The following is a 19,716-nucleotide window of genomic DNA, read 5'->3' as shown; positions in this document are numbered from 1 at the left end:
TCACACAGTTGCTTGTGATCACACTGGTGCTAGTGGTCAAACTGGTGCTAGTGATCACACAGGTACTAGTGGTCACACTGGTGCTAGTGATCACACTGGTGCTGGTGATCGCACTGGTGCATGTGATCACACTGGTGCAAGTGATCACACAGATACTAGTGGTCACACTGGTGCTAGTGATCATAATGGTGCTAGTGGTCACACTGGTGCTAGTGGTCACACAAGTACTGGTGGTCACACTGGTGCTAGTGATCATCCTGATGTTATTGGTCACATTGGTGCTAGTGGTCACACTAGTACTAGTAGCCACACTGGTGCTAATGGTCACACTGGTACAAGTGGTCACACTGGTACAAGTGGTCACTCTGGTGCAAGTGGTCACAATGGTGCAAGTGGTCACACTGGTGCTATTGGTCAAACTGGTGCTAGTCATCACACTGGTGCTAGTGGTCACACTGGTGCTAGTGGTCACACTGGTGCTAGTGATCCCACTGGTGCTAGTGATGACAATGGGGTTAGTGGTCACACTGGTGCTAGTGATCACACTAGTTCTAGTAATCACACTGGTGCTAGTGATCAAATTGGTGCTAGTAATCACACTGGTGCTATTGGTCACACTGGTGCTAGTGATCATACTGTAGCTAGTGATGATATTGGTGCTAGTGATCACACTGGTGCTAGTGGTGACACTGGTGCTATTGGTAACACTAGTGTTAGTGATCACACCAGTGCTAGTGATAACATTCGTGCTTGTGATCACATAGGTACTAGTGTTCACACACGAGCTAGTGGTAAAACTGGTGCTAGTCATCACACTGGTGCTAGTGGTCAAACTGGTGCTTGTGGTCACACTGGTGCATGTGGTCACACTGGTGCTAGAGGTCATACTGGTGCTAGTGGTCACACTGGTGCTAGTGATCACATTAGTTCTAGTAATCACACTGGTGCTAGTGATCAAATTGGTGCTAGTAATCACACTGGTGCTATTGGTCACACTGGTGCTAGTGATCATACTGTAGATAGTGATGATATTGGTGATAGTGATCACACTGGTGCTAGTGGTGACACTGGTGCTATTGGTAACACTAGTGCTAGTGATCACACCAGTGCTAGTGATAACATTCGTGCTTGTGATCACACAGGTACTAGTGTTCACACAGGAGCTAGTGGTCACACTGGTGCTAGTGATTATAGTGGTGCTAGTGGTCACACTGGTGCTAGTGGTCACACTGGTGCCAGTGATCACACTGGTGCTAGTGGCCACACTGGTGCTAGTGGTCACACTGGTGCTTGTAGTCACACTGGTGCTTGTGATCACACTGGTGCTAGCAGTCACACTGGTGCTTGTGATCACACTGGTGCTATATAGTGATCACACTGATGCTAGTGATCACACTGGTGCTAGTGATCACACTGGTGCTAGTGGTCACATTGGTGCTTGTAGTCACACTGGTGCTAGTGATCACACTGGTGCTAGTGATCACACATGTGCTAGTGGTCACACTGGTACTTGTGATAACACTTGTGCTTGTGATCACACTGATGCCAGTGGGCACACTGGTGCTAGTGGTCACACTGGTGCTAGTGGTCACTGATGCCAGTGGTCACACTTGTGCCAGTGATCATGCAGGTGTAAGTGGTCACACTGGTGTTAGTGGGCACACTGGTGCTTGTGGTCACACTGGTGCTAATGGTCACACTGGTGCTAGTGGTCACACTGGTATTTTGGTCACACTGGTGCTTGTAGTCACACTGGTGCTAGTGGACACACTGGTGCAAGTGGTCACACTGGTGCAAATGGTCACACTGGTGCAAGTGATTACACAGGTGCTAGTGATCACACTGGTGCTTGTGGTCACACTGGTGCTAGTGATCACACTGATGCTAATGGTCACACTGGTATTTTGGTCACACTGGTGCTTGTAGTCACACTAGTGCTAGTGCTCACACTGGTGCTAGTGGACACACTGGTGCAAGTGGTCCCTCTGGTGCAAGTGGTCACACTGGTGCTATTGGTCACACTGGTGCTAGTGATTACACAGGTACTAGTGATCACACTGGTGCTTGTGGTCTCACTGGTGCAAGTGATAACACTGATGCTAGTGGTCACACTGGTGCATGTGGTCACACTGGTGCATGTGATCACTCGGGTGCTAGTGGTCACACTGGTGCAAATGGTCACACCGGTACAAATGGTCAAACAGGTGATAGTGATCATCCTGGTGCTACTGGCACACTGGTGCTAGGGGTCACAGTAGTGCTAGTGGTCACACTGGTGCTAGTGGACATACTGGTGCAAGTGGTCACACTGGTGCAAATGGTCACACTGGTGCAAGTCGTCAGTCTGGTGCTAGTAATCACACTGGTGCTAGTGGTCACACTGCTGCTAGTGGTCACACTGGTGCGAGTGGTCACACTGGTGTTAGTGGTCATACTGGTGCTAGTGGTCACACTGGTGCAATTGGTCACACTGGTGCTAGTGGTCATAACGGTGCTAGTGGTCACACTTGTGCTAGTGGTCACACTTGTGCAAATGATCACACAGGTGCTTGTGATCACACTGGTGGTAGTGATTATGCTGATGCTAGAGATCATCCTGGTGCTAATGGTCACACTGGTGTAAATGGACACACTGGAGTTAGTGGTCACACTGGAGCTAGTTATCAACCTGGTGCTAGTGGTCACACTGGTGCTAGTGATCATCCTGGTGCTAGTGATCATCCTGGTTCTAATGGTCACACTGGTGTAAATAAACGCACTGGTGCTAGTGGTCAAACTGGTGCTAGTGATCATCCTGGAACTAGTGGTCACACTGGTGCTAGTAATCACACTGGTGCTAGTGGTCACTCTGGTGCTAGTGATCATCTTGGTGCTAGTTGCCACACTGGTGCTAGTGATCATCCTGATGCTAGCGGTCACACTGGTGCTAGTGGCTCACTGGTGCAAGTGGTGACTATGGTGCTAGTGGTCACTTTGGTGCAAGTAGTCACACTGGTGCTAGTGGTCACATTGGTGGTAATGTTCACATTGGTGCTAGTGGTCACACTGGAGCTTGTAGTCACACTAATGCTAGTAATCACACTGTTGCTAGTGGTCATACTGGTGCAAGTGGTCACACTGGTGCTTGTAGTCACACACTTGTAAGTGGTCACACTGGTGCTAGTGGTCACATTGGTGCCTATGATCATACTGGAGATAGTGGTCACACTGGTGCTAGTGATCAAACTGGTGCTAGTGATTACACTTGTGCTTGTGATCACACTGGTGCTTGTTATCACACTGGTGCTAATGGTCACACTGGTGCTAGTTATCACACTGGTGTTTGTGGTCACACTGGTGCTTGTGATCACACTGGTGCTTGTGCTTACACTGATGCCAGTGGTCAAACTGGTGCTAATGGTCACACTGGATCTAGTGTTCACACCGGTGCTAGTGACCACAATGGTGCTAGTGATCACACAGGTGCTATTGGTCACACTGGTGCTAGTGGTCACACTGGTGCTTGTAATCACACTGGGCTAGTGGTCACACTGGTACTTGTGATAACACTGGTGCTAGTGGTCACACTGGTGCTAGTGGCCACTGGTGCTTGTGATCACACTGATGCCAGTGGGCACACTGGTGCTAGTGGTCACACTGGTGCTAGTGGTCACTGGTGCCAGTGGTCACACTTGTACCAGTGATCTTACAGGTGTAAGCGGTCACACTGGCGCTAGTGGTCACACTGGTGCATGTGGTCACACTGGTGCATGTGATCACACTGGTGCTAGTGATCACACTGGTGCTAGTAGTCACAATGGTGCTAGTGATCACACAGGTGTTAGTGATCACACAGGTGCTAGTGGTCCCAATGGTGCTAGTGGTCACACTAGTGCTAGTGAACACACTGGTGCTAGTGATCACACTGGTGCTTGTGATCACACTGGTGCTAGTGATCACACTGGTGCTAGTGATCACACTTGTGCTAGTGATCACACAGGTGCTAGTGGTCACACTGGTGCAAATGGTCTCACTGGTGTAAAAGGTCAAACTGGTGCTAGTGATCATCCTGGTGCTAGTGGTCACACTGGTGCTAGTGGTCACACTAGTGCTAATTGTCACACTGGCGCTAGTGGGCTCACTGGTGCAAATGGTCACACTGGTGCAAGTGGTCACACTGGTGCTAGTGGTCACACTGGTGCTAGTAATCACACTGGTACTAGTGGTCACACTGGTGCTAGTGGTCACACTGGTGCAAGTGGTCAATCTGTTTCTAGCGGTCACACTGGTGCTAGTGGTCACACTGGTGCAATTGGTCACACTGGTGCTAGTGGCCATACTGGTGCTAGTGTTCACACTTGTGCTAGTAGTCACACTGGTGCTAGTGGTCACTCTGGTGCTAGTGATCATACTGGTGCTAGTGGTCACACTGGTGCAAATGGTCACACAGTTGCTTGTGATCACACTGGTGCTAGTGGTCAAACTGGTGCTAGTGATCACACAGGTACTAGTGGTCACACTGGTGCTAGTGATCACACTGGTGCTGGTGATCGCACTGGTGCATGTGATCACACTGGTGCAAGTGATCACACAGATACTAGTGGTCACACTGGTGCTAGTGATCATAATGGTGCTAGTGGTCACACTGGTGCTAGTGGTCACACAAGTACTGGTGGTCACACTGGTGCTAGTGATCATCCTGATGTTATTGGTCACATTGGTGCTAGTGGTCACACTAGTACTAGTAGCCACACTGGTGCTAATGGTCACACTGGTACAAGTGGTCACTCTGGTGCAAGTGGTCACAATGGTGCAAGTGGTCACACTGGTGCAAGTGGTCACACTGGTGCTATTGGTCAAACTGGTGCTAGTCATCACACTGGTGCTAGTGGTCACACTGGTGCTAGTGGTCACACTGGTGCTAGTGATCCCACTGGTGCTAGTGATGACAATGGGGTTAGTGGTCACACTGGTGCTAGTGATCACACTAGTTCTAGTAATCACACTGGTGCTAGTGATCAAATTGGTGCTAGTAATCACACTGGTGCTATTGGTCACACTGGTGCTAGTGATCATACTGTAGCTAGTGATGATATTGGTGATAGTGATCACACTGGTGCTAGTGGTGACACTGGTGCTATTGGTAACACTAGTGCTAGTGATCACACCAGTGCTAGTGATAACATTCGTGCTTGTGATCACATAGGTACTAGTGTTCACACAGGAGCTAGTGGTCAAACTGGTGCTAGTCATCACACTGGTGCTAGTGGTCAAACTGGTGCTTGTGGTCACACTGGTGCATGTGGTCACACTGGTGCTAGAGGTCATACTGGTGCTAGTGGTCACATTGGTGCTAGTGATCACATTAGTTCTAGTAATCACACTGGTGCTATTGGTCACACTGGTGCTAGTGATCATACTGTAGATAGTGATGATATTGGTGCTAGTGATCACACTGGTGCTAGTGGTGACACTGGTGCTATTGGTAACACTGGTGCTAGTGATCACACCAGTGCTAGTGATAACATTCGTGCTTGTGATCACACAGGTACTAGTGTTCACACAGGAGCTAGTGGTCACACTGGTGCTAGTGATTATAGTGGTGCTAGTGGTCACACTGGTGCTAGTGGTCACACTGGTGCCAGTGATCACACTGGTGCTTGTAGTCACACTGGTGCTTGTGATCACACTGGTGCTAGCAGTCACACTGGTGCTTGTGATCACACTGGTGCTATATAGTGATCACACTGATGCTAGTGATCACACTGGTGCTAGTGATCACACTGGTGCTAGTGGTCACATTGGTGCTTGTAGTCACACTGGTGCTAGTGATCACACTGGTGCTAGTGATCACACATGTGCTAGTGGTCACACTGGTACTTGTGATAACACTTGTGCTTGTGATCACACTGATGCCAGTGGGCACACTGGTGCTAGTTGTCACACTGGTGCTAGTGGTCACTGATGCCAGTGGTCACACTTGTGCCAGTGATCATGCAGGTGTAAGTGGTCACACTGGTGTTAGTGGGCACACTGGTGCTTGTGGTCACACTGGTGCTAATGGTCACACTGCTATTTTGGTCACACTGGTGCTTGTAGTCACACTGGTGCTAGTGGTCACACTGGTGCTTGTGTTCACACTGGTGCTAGTGGTCACACTGGTGTTAGTGGTCACACTGGTGCTTGTGGTCACACTGGTGCAAGTGATAACACTGATGCTAGTGGTCACACTGGTGCATGTGATCACACTGGTGCTAGGGGTCACACTGTTGCTATTGGTCACACTGGTGCTAGTGATTACAGAGGTGCTAGTGATCACACTGGTGCTTGTGGTCTCACTGGCGCTGGTGGTCACACTGGTGCTAGTGGTCACATTGGTGAAAGTGGTCACACTGGTGCTATTGATCACTCAGGTGCTAGTGGTCCTAATGGTGCTAGTGGTCACACAGGTGCTAGTGAACACACTGGTGCTAGTGGTCACACTGGTGCTAGTGATCACACTGGAGCTAGTGATCACACAGGTGCTAGTGGTCACACTGATGCAAATGGTCACACTGGTACAAATGGTCAAACAGGGGATAGTGATCATCCTGGTGCTAGTGGCCACACTGGTGCTAGTAGTCACACTGGTGCTAGTGGACACACTGGTGCAAGTGGTCACACTGGTGCAAATGGTCACACTGGTGCAAGTGATTACACAGGTGCTAGTGATCACACTGGTGCTTGTGGTCACACTGGTGCTAGTGATCACACTGATGCTAATGGTCACACTGGTATTTTGGTCACACTGGTGCTTGTAGTCACACTAGTGCTAGTGCTCACACTGGTGCTAGTGGACACACTGGTGCAAGTGGTCCCTCTGGTGCAAGTGGTCACACTGGTGCTATTGGTCACACTGGTGCTAGTGATTACACAGGTACTAGTGATCACACTGGTGCTTGTGGTCTCACTGGTGCAAGTGATAACACTGATGCTAGTGGTCACACTGGTTTATGTGGTCACACTGGTGCATGTGATCACTCGGGTGCTAGTGGTCACACTGGTGCAAATGGTCACACTGGTACAAATGGTCAAACAGGTGATAGTGATCATCCTGGTGCTACTGGCACACTGGTGCTAGGGGTCACAGTAGGGCTAGTGGTCACACTGGTGCTAGTGGACATACTGGTGCAAGTGGTCACACTGGTGCAAATGGTCACACTGGTGCAAGTCGTCAGTCTGGTGCTAGTAATCACACTGGTGCTAGTGGTCACACTGCTGCTAGTGGTCACACTGGTGCGAGTGGTCACACTGGTGTTAGTGGTCATACTGGTGCTAGTGGTCACACTGGTGCAATTGGTCACACTGGTGCTAGTGGTCATAACGGTGCTAGTGGTCACACTTGTGCTAGTGGTCACACTTGTGCAAATGATCACACAGGTGCTTGTGATCACACTGGTGGTAGTGATTATCCTGATGCTAGAGATCATCCTGGTGCTAATGGTCACACTGGTGTAAATGGACACACTGGAGTTAGTGGTCACACTGGAGCTAGTTATCAACCTGGTTCTAGTGGTCACACTGGTGCTAGTGATCATCCTGGTGCTAGTGATCATCCTGGTTCTAATGGTCACACTGGTGCTTGTGCTTACACTGATGCCAGTGGTCAAACTGGTGCTAATGGTCACACTGGATCTAGTGTTCACACCGGTGCTAGTGGTCACAATGGTGCTAGTGATCACACAGGTACTTGTGATAACACTGGTGCTAGTGGTCATACTGGTGCTAGTGGTCACACTGGTGCTAGTAATCACACTGGGCTAGTGGTCACACTGGTACTTGTGATAACACTGGTGCTAGTGGTCACACTGGTGCTAGTGGCCACTGGTGCTTGTGATCACACTGATGCCAGTGGGCACATTGGTGCTAGTGGTCACACTGGTGCTAGTGGTCACTGGTGCCAGTGGTCACACTTGTACCAGTGATCTTACAGGTGTAAGCTGTCACACTGGTGCTAGTGGTCACACTGGTGCATGTGGTCACACTGGTGCATGTGATCACACTGGTGCTAGTGATCACACTGGTGCTAGTAGTCACAATGGTGCTAGTGATCACACAGGTGTTAGTGATCACACAGGTGCTAGTGGTCCCAATGGTGCTAGTGGTCACACTAGTGCTAGTGAACACACTGGTGCTAGTGATCACACTGGTGCTTGTGATCACACTGGTGCTAGTGATCACACTGGTGCTAGTGATCACACTTGTGCTTGTGATCACACAGGTGCTAGTGGTCACACTGGTGCAATTGGTCTCACTGGTGTAAAAGGTCAAACTGGTGCTAGTGATCATCCTGGTGCTAGTGGTCACACTGGTGCTAGTGGTCACACTAGTGCTAATTGTCACACTGGCGCTAGTGGGCTCACTGGTGCAAATGGTCACACTGGTGCAAGTGGTCACACTGGTGCTAGTGGTCACACTGGTGCTAGTAATCACACTGGTACTAATGGTCACACTGGTGCTAGTGGTCACACTGGTGCTAGTGGTCACACTGGTGCAAGTGGTCAATCTGGTTCTAGCGGTCACACTGGTGCTAGTGGTCACACTGGTGCAATTGGTCACACTGGTGCTAGTGGCCATACTGGTGCTAGTGTTCACACTTGTGCTAGTAGTCACACTGGTGCTAGTGGTCACTCTGGTGCTAGTGATCATACTGGTGCTAGTGGTCACACTGGTGCAAATGGTCACACAGTTGCTTGTGATCACACTGGTGCTAGTGGTCAAACTGGTGCTAGTGATCACACAGGTACTAGTGGTCACACTGGTGCTAGTGATCACACTGGTGCTTGTAGTCACACTGGTGCTTGTGATCACACTGGTGCTAGCAGTCACACTGGTGCTTGTGATCACACTGGTGCAAGTGATCACACAGATACTAGTGGTCACACTGGTGCTAGTGATCATAATGGTGCTAGTGGTCACACTGGTGCTAGTGGTCACACAAGTGCTAGTGGTCACACTGGTGCTAGTGATCATCCTGATGTTATTGGTCACATTGGTGCTAGTGGTCACACTAGTACTAGTAGTCACTCTGGTGCTAATGGTCACACTGGTACAAGTGGTCACTCTGGTGCAAGTGGTCACAATGGTGCAAGTGGTCACACTGGTGCAAGTGGTCACACTGGTGCTAGTGGTCAAACTGGTGATAGTCATCACACTGGTGCTAGTGGTCACACTGGTGCTAGTGGTCACACTTGTGCTAGTGATCCCACTGGTGCTAGTTATGACAATGGGGTTAGTGGTCACACTGGTGCTAGTGATCACACTAGTTCTAGTAATCACACTGGTGCTAGTGATCAAATTGGTGCTAGTAATCACACTGGTGCTATTGGTCACACTGGTGCTAGTGATCATACTGTAGCTAGTGATGATATTGGTGCTAGTGATCACACTGGTGCTAGTGGTGACACTGGTGCTATTGGTAACACTAGTGCTAGTGATCACACCAGTGCTAGTGAAAATATTCGTGCTTGTGATCACATAGGTACTAGTGTTCACGAAGGAGCTAGTGGTCAAACTGGTGCTAGTCATCACACTGGTGCTAGTGGTCAAACTGGTGCTTGTGGTCACACTGGTGCATGTGGTCACACTGGTGCTAGAGGTCATACTGGTGCTAGTGATCATACTGTAGCTAGTCACACTGGTCACACTGGTGCTAGTGATCACATTAGTTCTAGTAATCACACTGGTGCTAGTGATCAAATTGGTGCTAGTAATCACACTGGTGCTATTGGTCACACTGGTGCTAGTGATCGTACTGTACATAGTGATGATATTGGTGCTAGTGATCACACTGGTGCTAGTGGTGACACTGGTGCTATTGGTAACACTGGTGCTAGTGATCACACCAGTGCTAGTGATAACATTCGTGCTTGTGATCACACAGGTACTAGTGTTCACACAGGAGCTAGTGGTCACACTGGTGCTAGTGATTATAGTGGTGCTAGTGGTCACACTGGTGCTAGTGGTCACACTGGTGCCAGTGATCACACTGGTGCTAGTGGGCCACACTGGTGCTAGTGGTCACACTGGTGCTTGTAGTCACACTGGTGCTTGTGATCACACTGGTGCTAGTAGTCACACTGGTGCTTGTGATCACACTGGTGCTATACAGTGATCACACTGATGCTAGTGATCACACTGGTGCTAGTGATCACACTGGTGCTAGTGGTCACATTGGTGCTTGTAGTCACACTGGTGCTAGTGATCACACTGGTGCTAGTGATCACACATGTGCTAGTGGTCACACTGGTACTTGTGATAACACTTGTGCTTGTGATCACACTGATGCCAGTGGGCACACTGGTGCTAGTGGTCACACTGGTGCTAGTGGTCACTGATGCCAGTGGTCACACTTGTGCCAGTGATCATGCAGGTGTAAGTGGTCACACTGGTGTTAGTGGGCACACTGGTGCTTGTGGTCACACTGGTGCTAATGGTCGCACTGGTGCTAGTGGTCACACTGGTATTTTGGTCACACTGGTGCTTGTAGTCACACTGGTGCTAGTGGTCACACTGGTGCTTGTGTTCACACTGGTGCTAGTGGTCACACTGGTGTTAGTGGTCACACTGGTGCTTGTGGTCACACTGGTGCTAATGGTCACACTGGTGCTAGTGGTCACACTGGTATTTTGGTCACACTGGTGCTTGTAGTCACACTGGTGCTAGTGGTCACACTGGTGCTTGTGTTCACACTGGTGCTAGTGGTCACACTGTTGCTATTGGTCACACTGGTGCTAGTGATTACACAGGTGCTAGTGATCACACTGTTGTTGTGCATGTGGTCACACTGGTGCATGTGATCACACGGGTGCTAGTGGTCACACTGTTGCTTGTGTTCACACTGGTGCTAGTGGTCACACTGTTGCTATTGGTCACACTGGTGCTAGTGATTACATAGGTGCTAGTGATCAAACTGGTGCTTGTGGTCACACTGGTGCTTGTGGTCACACTGGTACTGGTGGTCACACTGGTGCTAGTGGTCACATTGGTGAAAGTGGTGACACTGGTGATAGTGGTCACACTTGTGAAAGTGGTCACACTGGTGCTATTGATCACTCAGGTGCTAGTGGTCCTAATGATGCTAATGGTCAATCAGGTGCTAGTGAACACACTGGTGCTAGAGATCACACTGGTGCTAGTGATTACACTGGAGCTAGTGATCACACAGGTGCTAGTGGTCACACTGATGCAAATGGTCTCACTGGTACAAATGGTCAAACAGGTGATAGTGATCATCCTGGTGCTAGTGGCCCCACTGGTGCTAGTGGTCACACTAGTGCTAGTGCTCACACTGGTGCTAGTGGACACACTGGTGCAAGTGGTCCCTCTGGTGCAAGTGGTCACACTGGTGCAAATGGTCACACTGGTGCAAGTGGTCACACTGGTGCTATTGGTCACACTGGTGCTAGTGATTACACAGGTGCTAGTGATCACACTGGTGCTTGTGGTCACACTGGTGCTTGTGATCACACTGATGCTAGTAGTCACACTGGTATTTTGGTCACACTGGTGTTTGTAGTCACACTGGTGCTAGTGGTCACACTGGTGCTTGTGTTCACACTGGTGCTAGTGGTCACACTGTTGCTATTGGTCATACTAGTTCTAGTGATTACACAGGTGCTAGTGATCACACTGGTGCTTGTGGTCATACTGGTGCTAGTGATCACACTGGTGCTAGTGGTCACACTGGTGCTAGTGGTCACTTTGGTGAAAGTGGTGACACTGGTGAAAGTGGTGACACTGGTGAAAGTGGTGACACTGGTGCTATTGATCACTCAGGTGCTAGTGGTCCTAATGGTGCTAGTGGTCACACAAGTGCTAGTGAACACACTGGTGCTAATGATCACACTGGTGCTAGTGGTCACACTGGTGCAAATGGTCACACTGGTACAAATGGTCAAACAGGTGATAGTGATCATCCTGGTGCTAGTGGCACACTGGTGCTAGTGGCACACTGGTGCTAGTGGTCACAGTAGTGCTAGTGGTCACACTGGTGCTAGTGGACACACTGGTGCAAGTGGTCGCTCTGGTGCAAGTGGTCACACTAGTGCTAGTGGTCACACTGGTATTTTGGTCACACTGGTGCTTGTAGTCACACTGGTGCTAGTGGTCACACTGGTGCTTGTGTTCACACTGGTGCTAGTGATCACACTGGTGCTAGTGATCACACTTGTGCTAGTGATCACACAGGTGCTAGTTGTCACACTGGTGCAAATGGTCTCACTGGTGCAAAAGGTCAAACTGGTGCTTGTGATCATCCTGGTGCTAGTGGTCACACTGGTGCTAATGGTCACACTGGCGCTAATGGTCACACTGGCGCTAGTGGTCACACTGGTGCAAATGGTCACACTTGTGCAAGTGGTCACACTGGTGCTAGTAATCACACTGGTACTAGTGGTCACACTGGTGCTAGTGGTCACACTGGTGCTAGTGGTCACACTGGTGCAAGTGGTCAATCTGGTTCTAGTGGTCACACTGGTGCTAGTGGTCACACAGGTGCAATTGGTCACACTGGTGCTAGTGGTCATACCGGTGCTAGTGTTCACACTTGTGCTAGTGGTCACACTGGTGCTAGTGGTCACTCTGGTGCTAGTGATCATACTGGTGTAAATGGTCACACTGGTGCAAATGGTCACACAGTTGCTTGTGATGACACTAGTGCTAGTGGTCAAACTGGTGCTAGTCATCACACTGGTACTAGTGGTCACACTGGTGCTAGTGATCACACTGGTGCTGCTGATCGCACTTGTGCAAGTGATCACAGTGGTGCTAGTGATCACACAGATACTAGTGGTCAATCTGGTTCTAGTGGTCACACTGGTGCTAGTGGTCACACAGGTGCAATTGGTCACACTGGTGCAAGTGGTCACACTGGTGCTAGTGGTCAAACTGGTGCTAGTCATCACACTGGTGCTAGTGGTCACACTGGTGCTAGTGGTCACACTGGTGCTAGCGGTCACACTGGTGCATGTGGTCACACTGGTGCTAGAGGTCACACTGGTGCTAGTGGTCACACTGGTGCTAGTGATCACACTAGTTCTAGTAATCACACTGGTGCTAGTGATCAAATTGGTGCTAGTAATCACACTGGTGCTATTGGTCACACTGGTGCTAGTGATCATACTGTAGCTAGTGATGATATTGGTGCTAGTGATCACACTGGTGCTAGTGGTGACACTGGTGCTATTGGTAACACTGGTGCTAGTGATCACACCAGTGCTAGTGATAACATTCGTGCTTGTGATCACACAGGTACTAGTGTTCACACAGGAGCTAGTAGTCACGCTGGTGCTAGTGATTATACTGGTGCTAGTGATCACACTGTTGCTAGTGGTCACACTGGTGCCAGTGATCACACTGGTGCTAGTGGTCACACTGGTGCTAGTGGTCACACTGTTGCTTGTAGTCACACTGGTACTTGTGATCACACTGGTGCTAGCGGTCACACTGGTGCTTGTGATCACACTGGTGCTATATAGTGATCACACTGATGCTAGTGATCACACTGGTGCTAGTGATCACACTGGTGCTAGTGGTCACACTGGTGCTAGTGATCACACTTGTGCTAGTGATCACACAGGTGCTAGTTGTCACACTGGTGCAAATGGTCTCACTGGTGCAAAAGGTCAAACTGGTGCTTGTGATCATCCTGGTGCTAGTGGTCACACTGGTGCTAATGGTCACACTGGCGCTAATGGTCACACTGGCGCTAGTGGTCACACTGGTGCAAATGGTCACACTTGTGCAAGTGGTCACACTGGTGCTAGTAATCACACTGGTACTAGTGGTCACACTGGTGCTAGTGGTCACACTGGTGCTAGTGGTCACACTGGTGCAAGTGGTCAATCTGGTTCTAGTGGTCACACTGGTGCTAGTGGTCACACAGGTGCAATTGGTCACACTGGTGCTAGTGGTCATACCGGTGCTAGTGTTCACACTTGTGCTAGTGGTCACACTGGTGCTAGTGGTCACTCTGGTGCTAGTGATCATACTGGTGTAAATGGTCACACTGGTGCAAATGGTCACACAGTTGCTTGTGATGACACTAGTGCTAGTGGTCAAACTGGTGCTAGTCATCACACTGGTACTAGTGGTCACACTGGTGCTAGTGATCACACTGGTGCTGCTGATCGCACTTGTGCAAGTGATCACAGTGGTGCTAGTGATCACACAGATACTAGTGGTCAATCTGGTTCTAGTGGTCACACTGGTGCTAGTGGTCACACAGGTGCAATTGGTCACACTGGTGCAAGTGGTCACACTGGTGCTAGTGGTCAAACTGGTGCTAGTCATCACACTGGTGCTAGTGGTCACACTGGTGCTAGTGGTCACACTGGTGCTAGCGGTCACACTGGTGCATGTGGTCACACTGGTGCTAGAGGTCACACTGGTGCTAGTGGTCACACTGGTGCTAGTGATCACACTAGTTCTAGTAATCACACTGGTGCTAGTGATCAAATTGGTGCTAGTAATCACACTGGTGCTATTGGTCACACTGGTGCTAGTGATCATACTGTAGCTAGTGATGATATTGGTGCTAGTGATCACACTGGTGCTAGTGGTGACACTGGTGCTATTGGTAACACTGGTGCTAGTGATCACACCAGTGCTAGTGATAACATTCGTGCTTGTGATCACACAGGTACTAGTGTTCACACAGGAGCTAGTAGTCACGCTGGTGCTAGTGATTATACTGGTGCTAGTGATCACACTGTTGCTAGTGGTCACACTGGTGCCAGTGATCACACTGGTGCTAGTGGTCACACTGGTGCTAGTGGTCACACTGTTGCTTGTAGTCACACTGGTACTTGTGATCACACTGGTGCTAGCGGTCACACTGGTGCTTGTGATCACACTGGTGCTATATAGTGATCACACTGATGCTAGTGATCACACTGGTGCTAGTGATCACACTGGTGCTAGTGGTCACATTGGTGCTTGCAGTCACACTGGTGCTAGTGATCACACTGGTGCTAGTGATCACACATGTGCTACTGGTCACACTGGTACTTGTGTGAACACTTGTGCTTGTGATCACACTGATGCCAGTGGGCACACTGGTGCTAGTGGTCACACTGGTGCTAGTGGTCACTGGTGCCAGTGGTCACACTTGTGCCAGTGATCATGCAGGTGTAAGTGGTCAAACTGGTGTTAGTGGTCACACTGGTGCTTGTGGTCACACTGGTGCTAACGGTCACACTGGTGCTAGTGGTCACACTGGTATTTTGGTCACACTGGTGCTTGTAGTCACACTGGTGCTAGTGGTCACTCTGGTGCTTGTGTTCACACTGGTGCTAGTGGTCACACTGTTGCTATTGGTCACACTGGTGCTAGTGATTACACAGGTGCTAGTGATCACACTGGTGCGGTGCGTGTGGTCACACTGGTGCATGTGATCACACGGGTGCTAGTGGTCACACTGGTGCTTGTGTTCACACTGGTGCTAGTGGTCACACTGTTGCTATTGGTCACAATGGTGCTAGTGATTACATAGGTGCTAGTGATCAAACTGGTGCTTGTGGTCACACTGGTGCTTGTGGTTACACTGGTGCTGGTGGTCACACTGGTGCTAGTGGTCACATTGGTGAAAGTGGTCACACTGGTTAAAGTGGTAACACTTGTGAAAGTGGTCACACTTGTGAAAGTGGTCACACTGGTGCTATTGATCACTCAGGTGCTATTGGTCCCAATGGTGCTAGTGGTCGCACAGGTGCTAGTGAACACACTGGTGCTAGAGATCACACTGGTGCTAGTGATTACACTGGAGCTAGTGATCACACAGGTGCTAGTGGTCACACTGATGCAAATGGTCACACTGGTACAAATGGTCAAACAGGTGATAGTGATCATCCTGGTGCTAGTGGCCCCACTGGTGCTAGTGGTCACACTAGTGCTAGTGCTCACACTGGTGCTAGTGGACACACTGGTGCAAGTGGTCCCTCTGGTGCAAGTGGTCACACTGGTGCAAATGGTCACACTGGTGCAAGTAGTCACACTGTAGCTATTGGTCACACTGGTGCTAGTGATCACACTGGTGCTAGTGGTCACACTGGTGTTTGTGTTCACACTGGTGCTAGTGGTCACACTGTTGCTATTGGTCACACTGGTTCTAGTGATTACACAGGTGCTAGTAATCACACTGGTGCTTGTGGTCATACTGGTGCTAGTGATCACACTGGTGCTAGTGGTCACACTGGTGCTAGTGGTCACATTGGTGAAAGTGGTGACACTGGTGAAAGTGGTGACACTGGTGAAAGTGGTGACACTGGTGCTATTGATCACTTAGGTGCTAGTGGTCCTATAGGTGCTAGTGGTCACACAGGTGCTAGTGAACACACTGGTGCTAATGATCACACTGGTGCTAGTGATCCCACTGGTGCTAGTGATCACACAGGTGCTAGTGTTCACACTGGTGCAAATGGTCACACTTGTTCAAATGGTCAAACAGGTGATAGTGATCATCCTGGTGCTAGTGGCACACTGGTGCTTGTGGCACACTGGTGCTAATGGTCACAGTAGTGCTAGTGGTCACACTGGTGCTAGTGGACACACTGGTGCAAGTGTTCGCTCTGGTGCAAGTGATCACACTAGTGCTAGTGGTCACACTGGTATTTTGGTCACACTGGTGCTTGTAGTACCACTGGTGCTAGTGGTCACACTGGTGCTTGTGTTCACACTGGTGCTAGTGGTCACACTGTTGCTATTGGTCACACTGGTGCTAGTGATTACACAGGGGCTAGTGATCACACTGGTGCTTGTGGTCACACTGGTGCAAGTGATAACACTGATGCTAGTGGTCACAATGGTGCATGTGGTCACACTGGTGCATGTGATCACACTGGTGCTGGTGGGCACACTGTTGCTAGTGGTCACATTGGTGAAAGTGGTGACACTGGTGAAAGTGGTCACACTGGTGAAAGTGGTCACACTGGTGCTATTGATCACTCAGGTTCTAGTGGTCCTAATGGTGCTAGTGGTCACACAGGTGCTAGTGAACACACTGGTGCTAGTGATCACATTGGTGCTAGTGATCACACTGGTGCTAGTGATCACACATGTGCTAGTGGTCACACTGGTGCAAATGGTCACACTGGTACAAATGGTCAAACAGGTCATAGTGATCATCCTGGTGCTAGTGGCCACACTGGTGCTAGTGGTCACACTAGTGCTAGTCGTCACACTGGTGCCAGTGGACACACTGGTGCAAATGGTCCCTCTGGTGCAAGTGGTCACACTTGTGCAAATGGTCACACTGGTGCAAGTGGTCACACTGGTGCTATTGGTCACACTGGTGCTAGTGATTACACAGGTGCTAGTGATCACACTCGTGCTTGTGGTCACACTGGTGCTAGTGATCACACTGATGCTAGTGGTCACACTGGTGCTTGTAGTCACACTGGTGCCAGTGGTCACACTGGTGCTTGTGTTCACACTGGTGCTAGTGGTCACACTGTTGCTATTGTTCCCACTGGAGCTAGTGATTACACAGGTGCTAGTGATCACACTGGTGCTTGTGGTCATACTGGTGCTAGTGATCACACTGGTGCTAGTGATCACACTGGTGCTTGTGGTCATACTGGTGCTAGTGATCACACTGGTGCTAGTGATCACACTGGTGCTAGTGGTCACACTGGTGCTAGTGGTCACATTGGTGAAAGTGGTGACACTGGTGAAAGTGGTGACACAGGTGCTAGTGAACTCACAGGTGCTAATGATCACACTGGTGCTAGTGATCACACTGGTGCTAGTGATCACACAGGTGCTAGTGGTCACACTGGTGCAAATGGTCACACTGGTACAAATGGTCAAACAGGTGATAGTGATCATCCTGGTGCTAGTGGCACACTGGTGCTAGTGGCACACTGGTGCTAGTGGTCACAGTAGTGCTAGTGGTCACACTGGTGCTAGTGGACACACTGGTGCAAGTGGTCGCTCTGGTGCAAGTGGTCACACTAGTGCTAGTAGTCACACTGGTATTTTGGTCACACTGATGCTAGTGGTCACAATGGTGCATGTGGTCACACTAGTGCATGTGATCACACTGTTGCTATTGGTCACACTGGTGCTAGTGATTACATAAGTGCTAGTGATCACACTGGTGCTTGTGGTCACACTGGTACTTGTGGTCACACTGGTGCTAGTGATCACACTGGTGCTGGTGGGCACACTGGTTCTAGTGGTCACGTTGGTGAAAGTGGTGACACTGGTGAAAGTGGTCACACTGGTGAAAGTGGTCACAATGGTGCTATTGATCACTCAGGTGCTAGTGGTCCTAATGGTGCAAGTGGTCACACAGGTGCTAGTGAACACACTGGTGCTATTGATCACACTGGTGCTAGTGATCACACTGGTGCTAGTGATCACACAGGTGCTAATGGTCACACTGGTGCAAATGGTCACACTGGTACAAATGGTCAAACAGGTAATAGTGATCATCCTGGTGCTAGTGGCCACACTGGTGCTAGTGGTCACACTAGTGCTAGTGGTCACACTGGTGCCAGTGGACACACTGGTGCCAGTGGACACACTGGTGCAAGTGGTCACACTGGTGCAAATGGTCACACCTGTGCAAGTGGTCACTCTGGTGCTATTGGTCACACTGGTGCTAGTGATTACACAGGTGCTAGTGATCATACTCGTGCTTGTGGTCACTCTGGTGCTAGTGATCACACTGATGCTAGTGGTCACACTGGTGCTTGTAGTCACACTGGTGCCAGTGGTCACAATGGTGCTTGTGTTCACACTGGTGCTAGTGGTCACACTGTTGCTATTGGTCCCACTGGTGCTAGTGATTACACAGGTGCTAGTGATCACACTGGTGCTAGTGGTCACACTGGTGCTAGTGGACACACAGGTGCAAGTGGTCCCTCTGGTGCAATTGGTCATACTGGTGCTAGTGGTCACACTGGTGCAATTGGTCATACTGGTGCTAGTGGTCATACCGGTGCTAGTGGTCACACTTGTGCTAGTGGTCACACTGGTGCAAATGATCACACAAGTGCTTGTGATCACACTGGTGGTAGTGATTATCCTGATGCTAGAGATCATCCTGGTGCTAATGGTCACACTGGTGTAAATGGACACACTGGAGTTAGTGGTCACACTGGAGCTAGTGATCAACCTGGTGCTAGTGGTCACACTGGTGCTAGTGATCATCCTGGTGCTAGTGATCATCCTGGTTCTAATGGTCACACTGGTTTAAATAAACACACTGGTGCAAGTGGTCACACTGGTGCTAGTGATCATCCTGGAACTAGTGGTCACACTGGTGCTAGTAATCGTACTGGTACTAGTGGTCACTCTGGTGCTAGTGATCATCCTGGTGCTAATTGCCACACTGGTGCTAGTGATCATCCTGATGCTAGCGGTCACACTGGTGCTAGTGGTCTCACTGGTGCAAGTGGTGACTATGGTGCTAGTGGTCACTTTGGTGCAAGTAGTCACACTGGTGCTAGTGGTCACATTAGTGCTAATGGTCACACTGGTGCTAGTGGTCACACTGGTACTTGTGATAACACTGGTGCTTGTGATCACACTGATGCCAGTGGGCACACTGGTGTTTGTGGTCACACTGGTGCTAGTGGTCACTGGTGCCAGTGGTCACACTTGTACCAGTGATCATACAGGTGTAGATGTTTACACTGCTGCTAGTGGTCACACTGGTGCTTGTGGTCACACTGGTGCTAATGGTCACACTGG

The 19,716-nt window shown here is 49.9% G+C and overlaps 1 protein-coding gene across 1 annotated transcript in view; it reads left to right on the top strand.

Moving 5' to 3' along the window:
* LOC138370467 (pneumococcal serine-rich repeat protein-like) overlaps nucleotides 1-19,635 on the top strand; it is a 38,758-nt gene extending 19,123 nt beyond the window's left edge. The window contains exons 15-35 of the mRNA XM_069334836.1: nucleotides 63-1,142; nucleotides 2,043-2,204; nucleotides 2,546-2,745; nucleotides 2,931-3,609; nucleotides 3,980-4,393; nucleotides 4,484-5,527; nucleotides 6,393-6,536; nucleotides 6,896-7,057; nucleotides 7,399-7,899; nucleotides 8,240-8,689; nucleotides 8,888-9,901; nucleotides 10,916-11,311; nucleotides 11,635-11,922; nucleotides 12,514-13,269; nucleotides 13,904-14,659; nucleotides 15,067-15,237; nucleotides 15,692-16,141; nucleotides 16,304-16,517; nucleotides 16,653-17,272; nucleotides 17,705-17,882; nucleotides 18,015-19,635. Coding sequence (XP_069190937.1) covers nucleotides 63-1,142; nucleotides 2,043-2,204; nucleotides 2,546-2,745; nucleotides 2,931-3,609; nucleotides 3,980-4,393; nucleotides 4,484-5,527; nucleotides 6,393-6,536; nucleotides 6,896-7,057; nucleotides 7,399-7,899; nucleotides 8,240-8,689; nucleotides 8,888-9,901; nucleotides 10,916-11,311; nucleotides 11,635-11,922; nucleotides 12,514-13,269; nucleotides 13,904-14,659; nucleotides 15,067-15,237; nucleotides 15,692-16,141; nucleotides 16,304-16,517; nucleotides 16,653-17,272; nucleotides 17,705-17,882; nucleotides 18,015-19,635 — 11,300 coding nt within the window. The remainder of the gene's footprint in view (nucleotides 1-62; nucleotides 1,143-2,042; nucleotides 2,205-2,545; nucleotides 2,746-2,930; nucleotides 3,610-3,979; nucleotides 4,394-4,483; nucleotides 5,528-6,392; nucleotides 6,537-6,895; nucleotides 7,058-7,398; nucleotides 7,900-8,239; nucleotides 8,690-8,887; nucleotides 9,902-10,915; nucleotides 11,312-11,634; nucleotides 11,923-12,513; nucleotides 13,270-13,903; nucleotides 14,660-15,066; nucleotides 15,238-15,691; nucleotides 16,142-16,303; nucleotides 16,518-16,652; nucleotides 17,273-17,704; nucleotides 17,883-18,014) is intronic.
* Nucleotides 19,636-19,716: the final 81 nt, after the last annotated feature.

Source organism: Procambarus clarkii, chromosome 32 (genome assembly GCF_040958095.1).
Source record: "Procambarus clarkii isolate CNS0578487 chromosome 32, FALCON_Pclarkii_2.0, whole genome shotgun sequence".
Lineage (NCBI taxonomy): Eukaryota > Metazoa > Arthropoda > Malacostraca > Decapoda > Cambaridae > Procambarus > Procambarus clarkii.
This window is presented reverse-complemented; position numbering and strand designations above follow the sequence as displayed.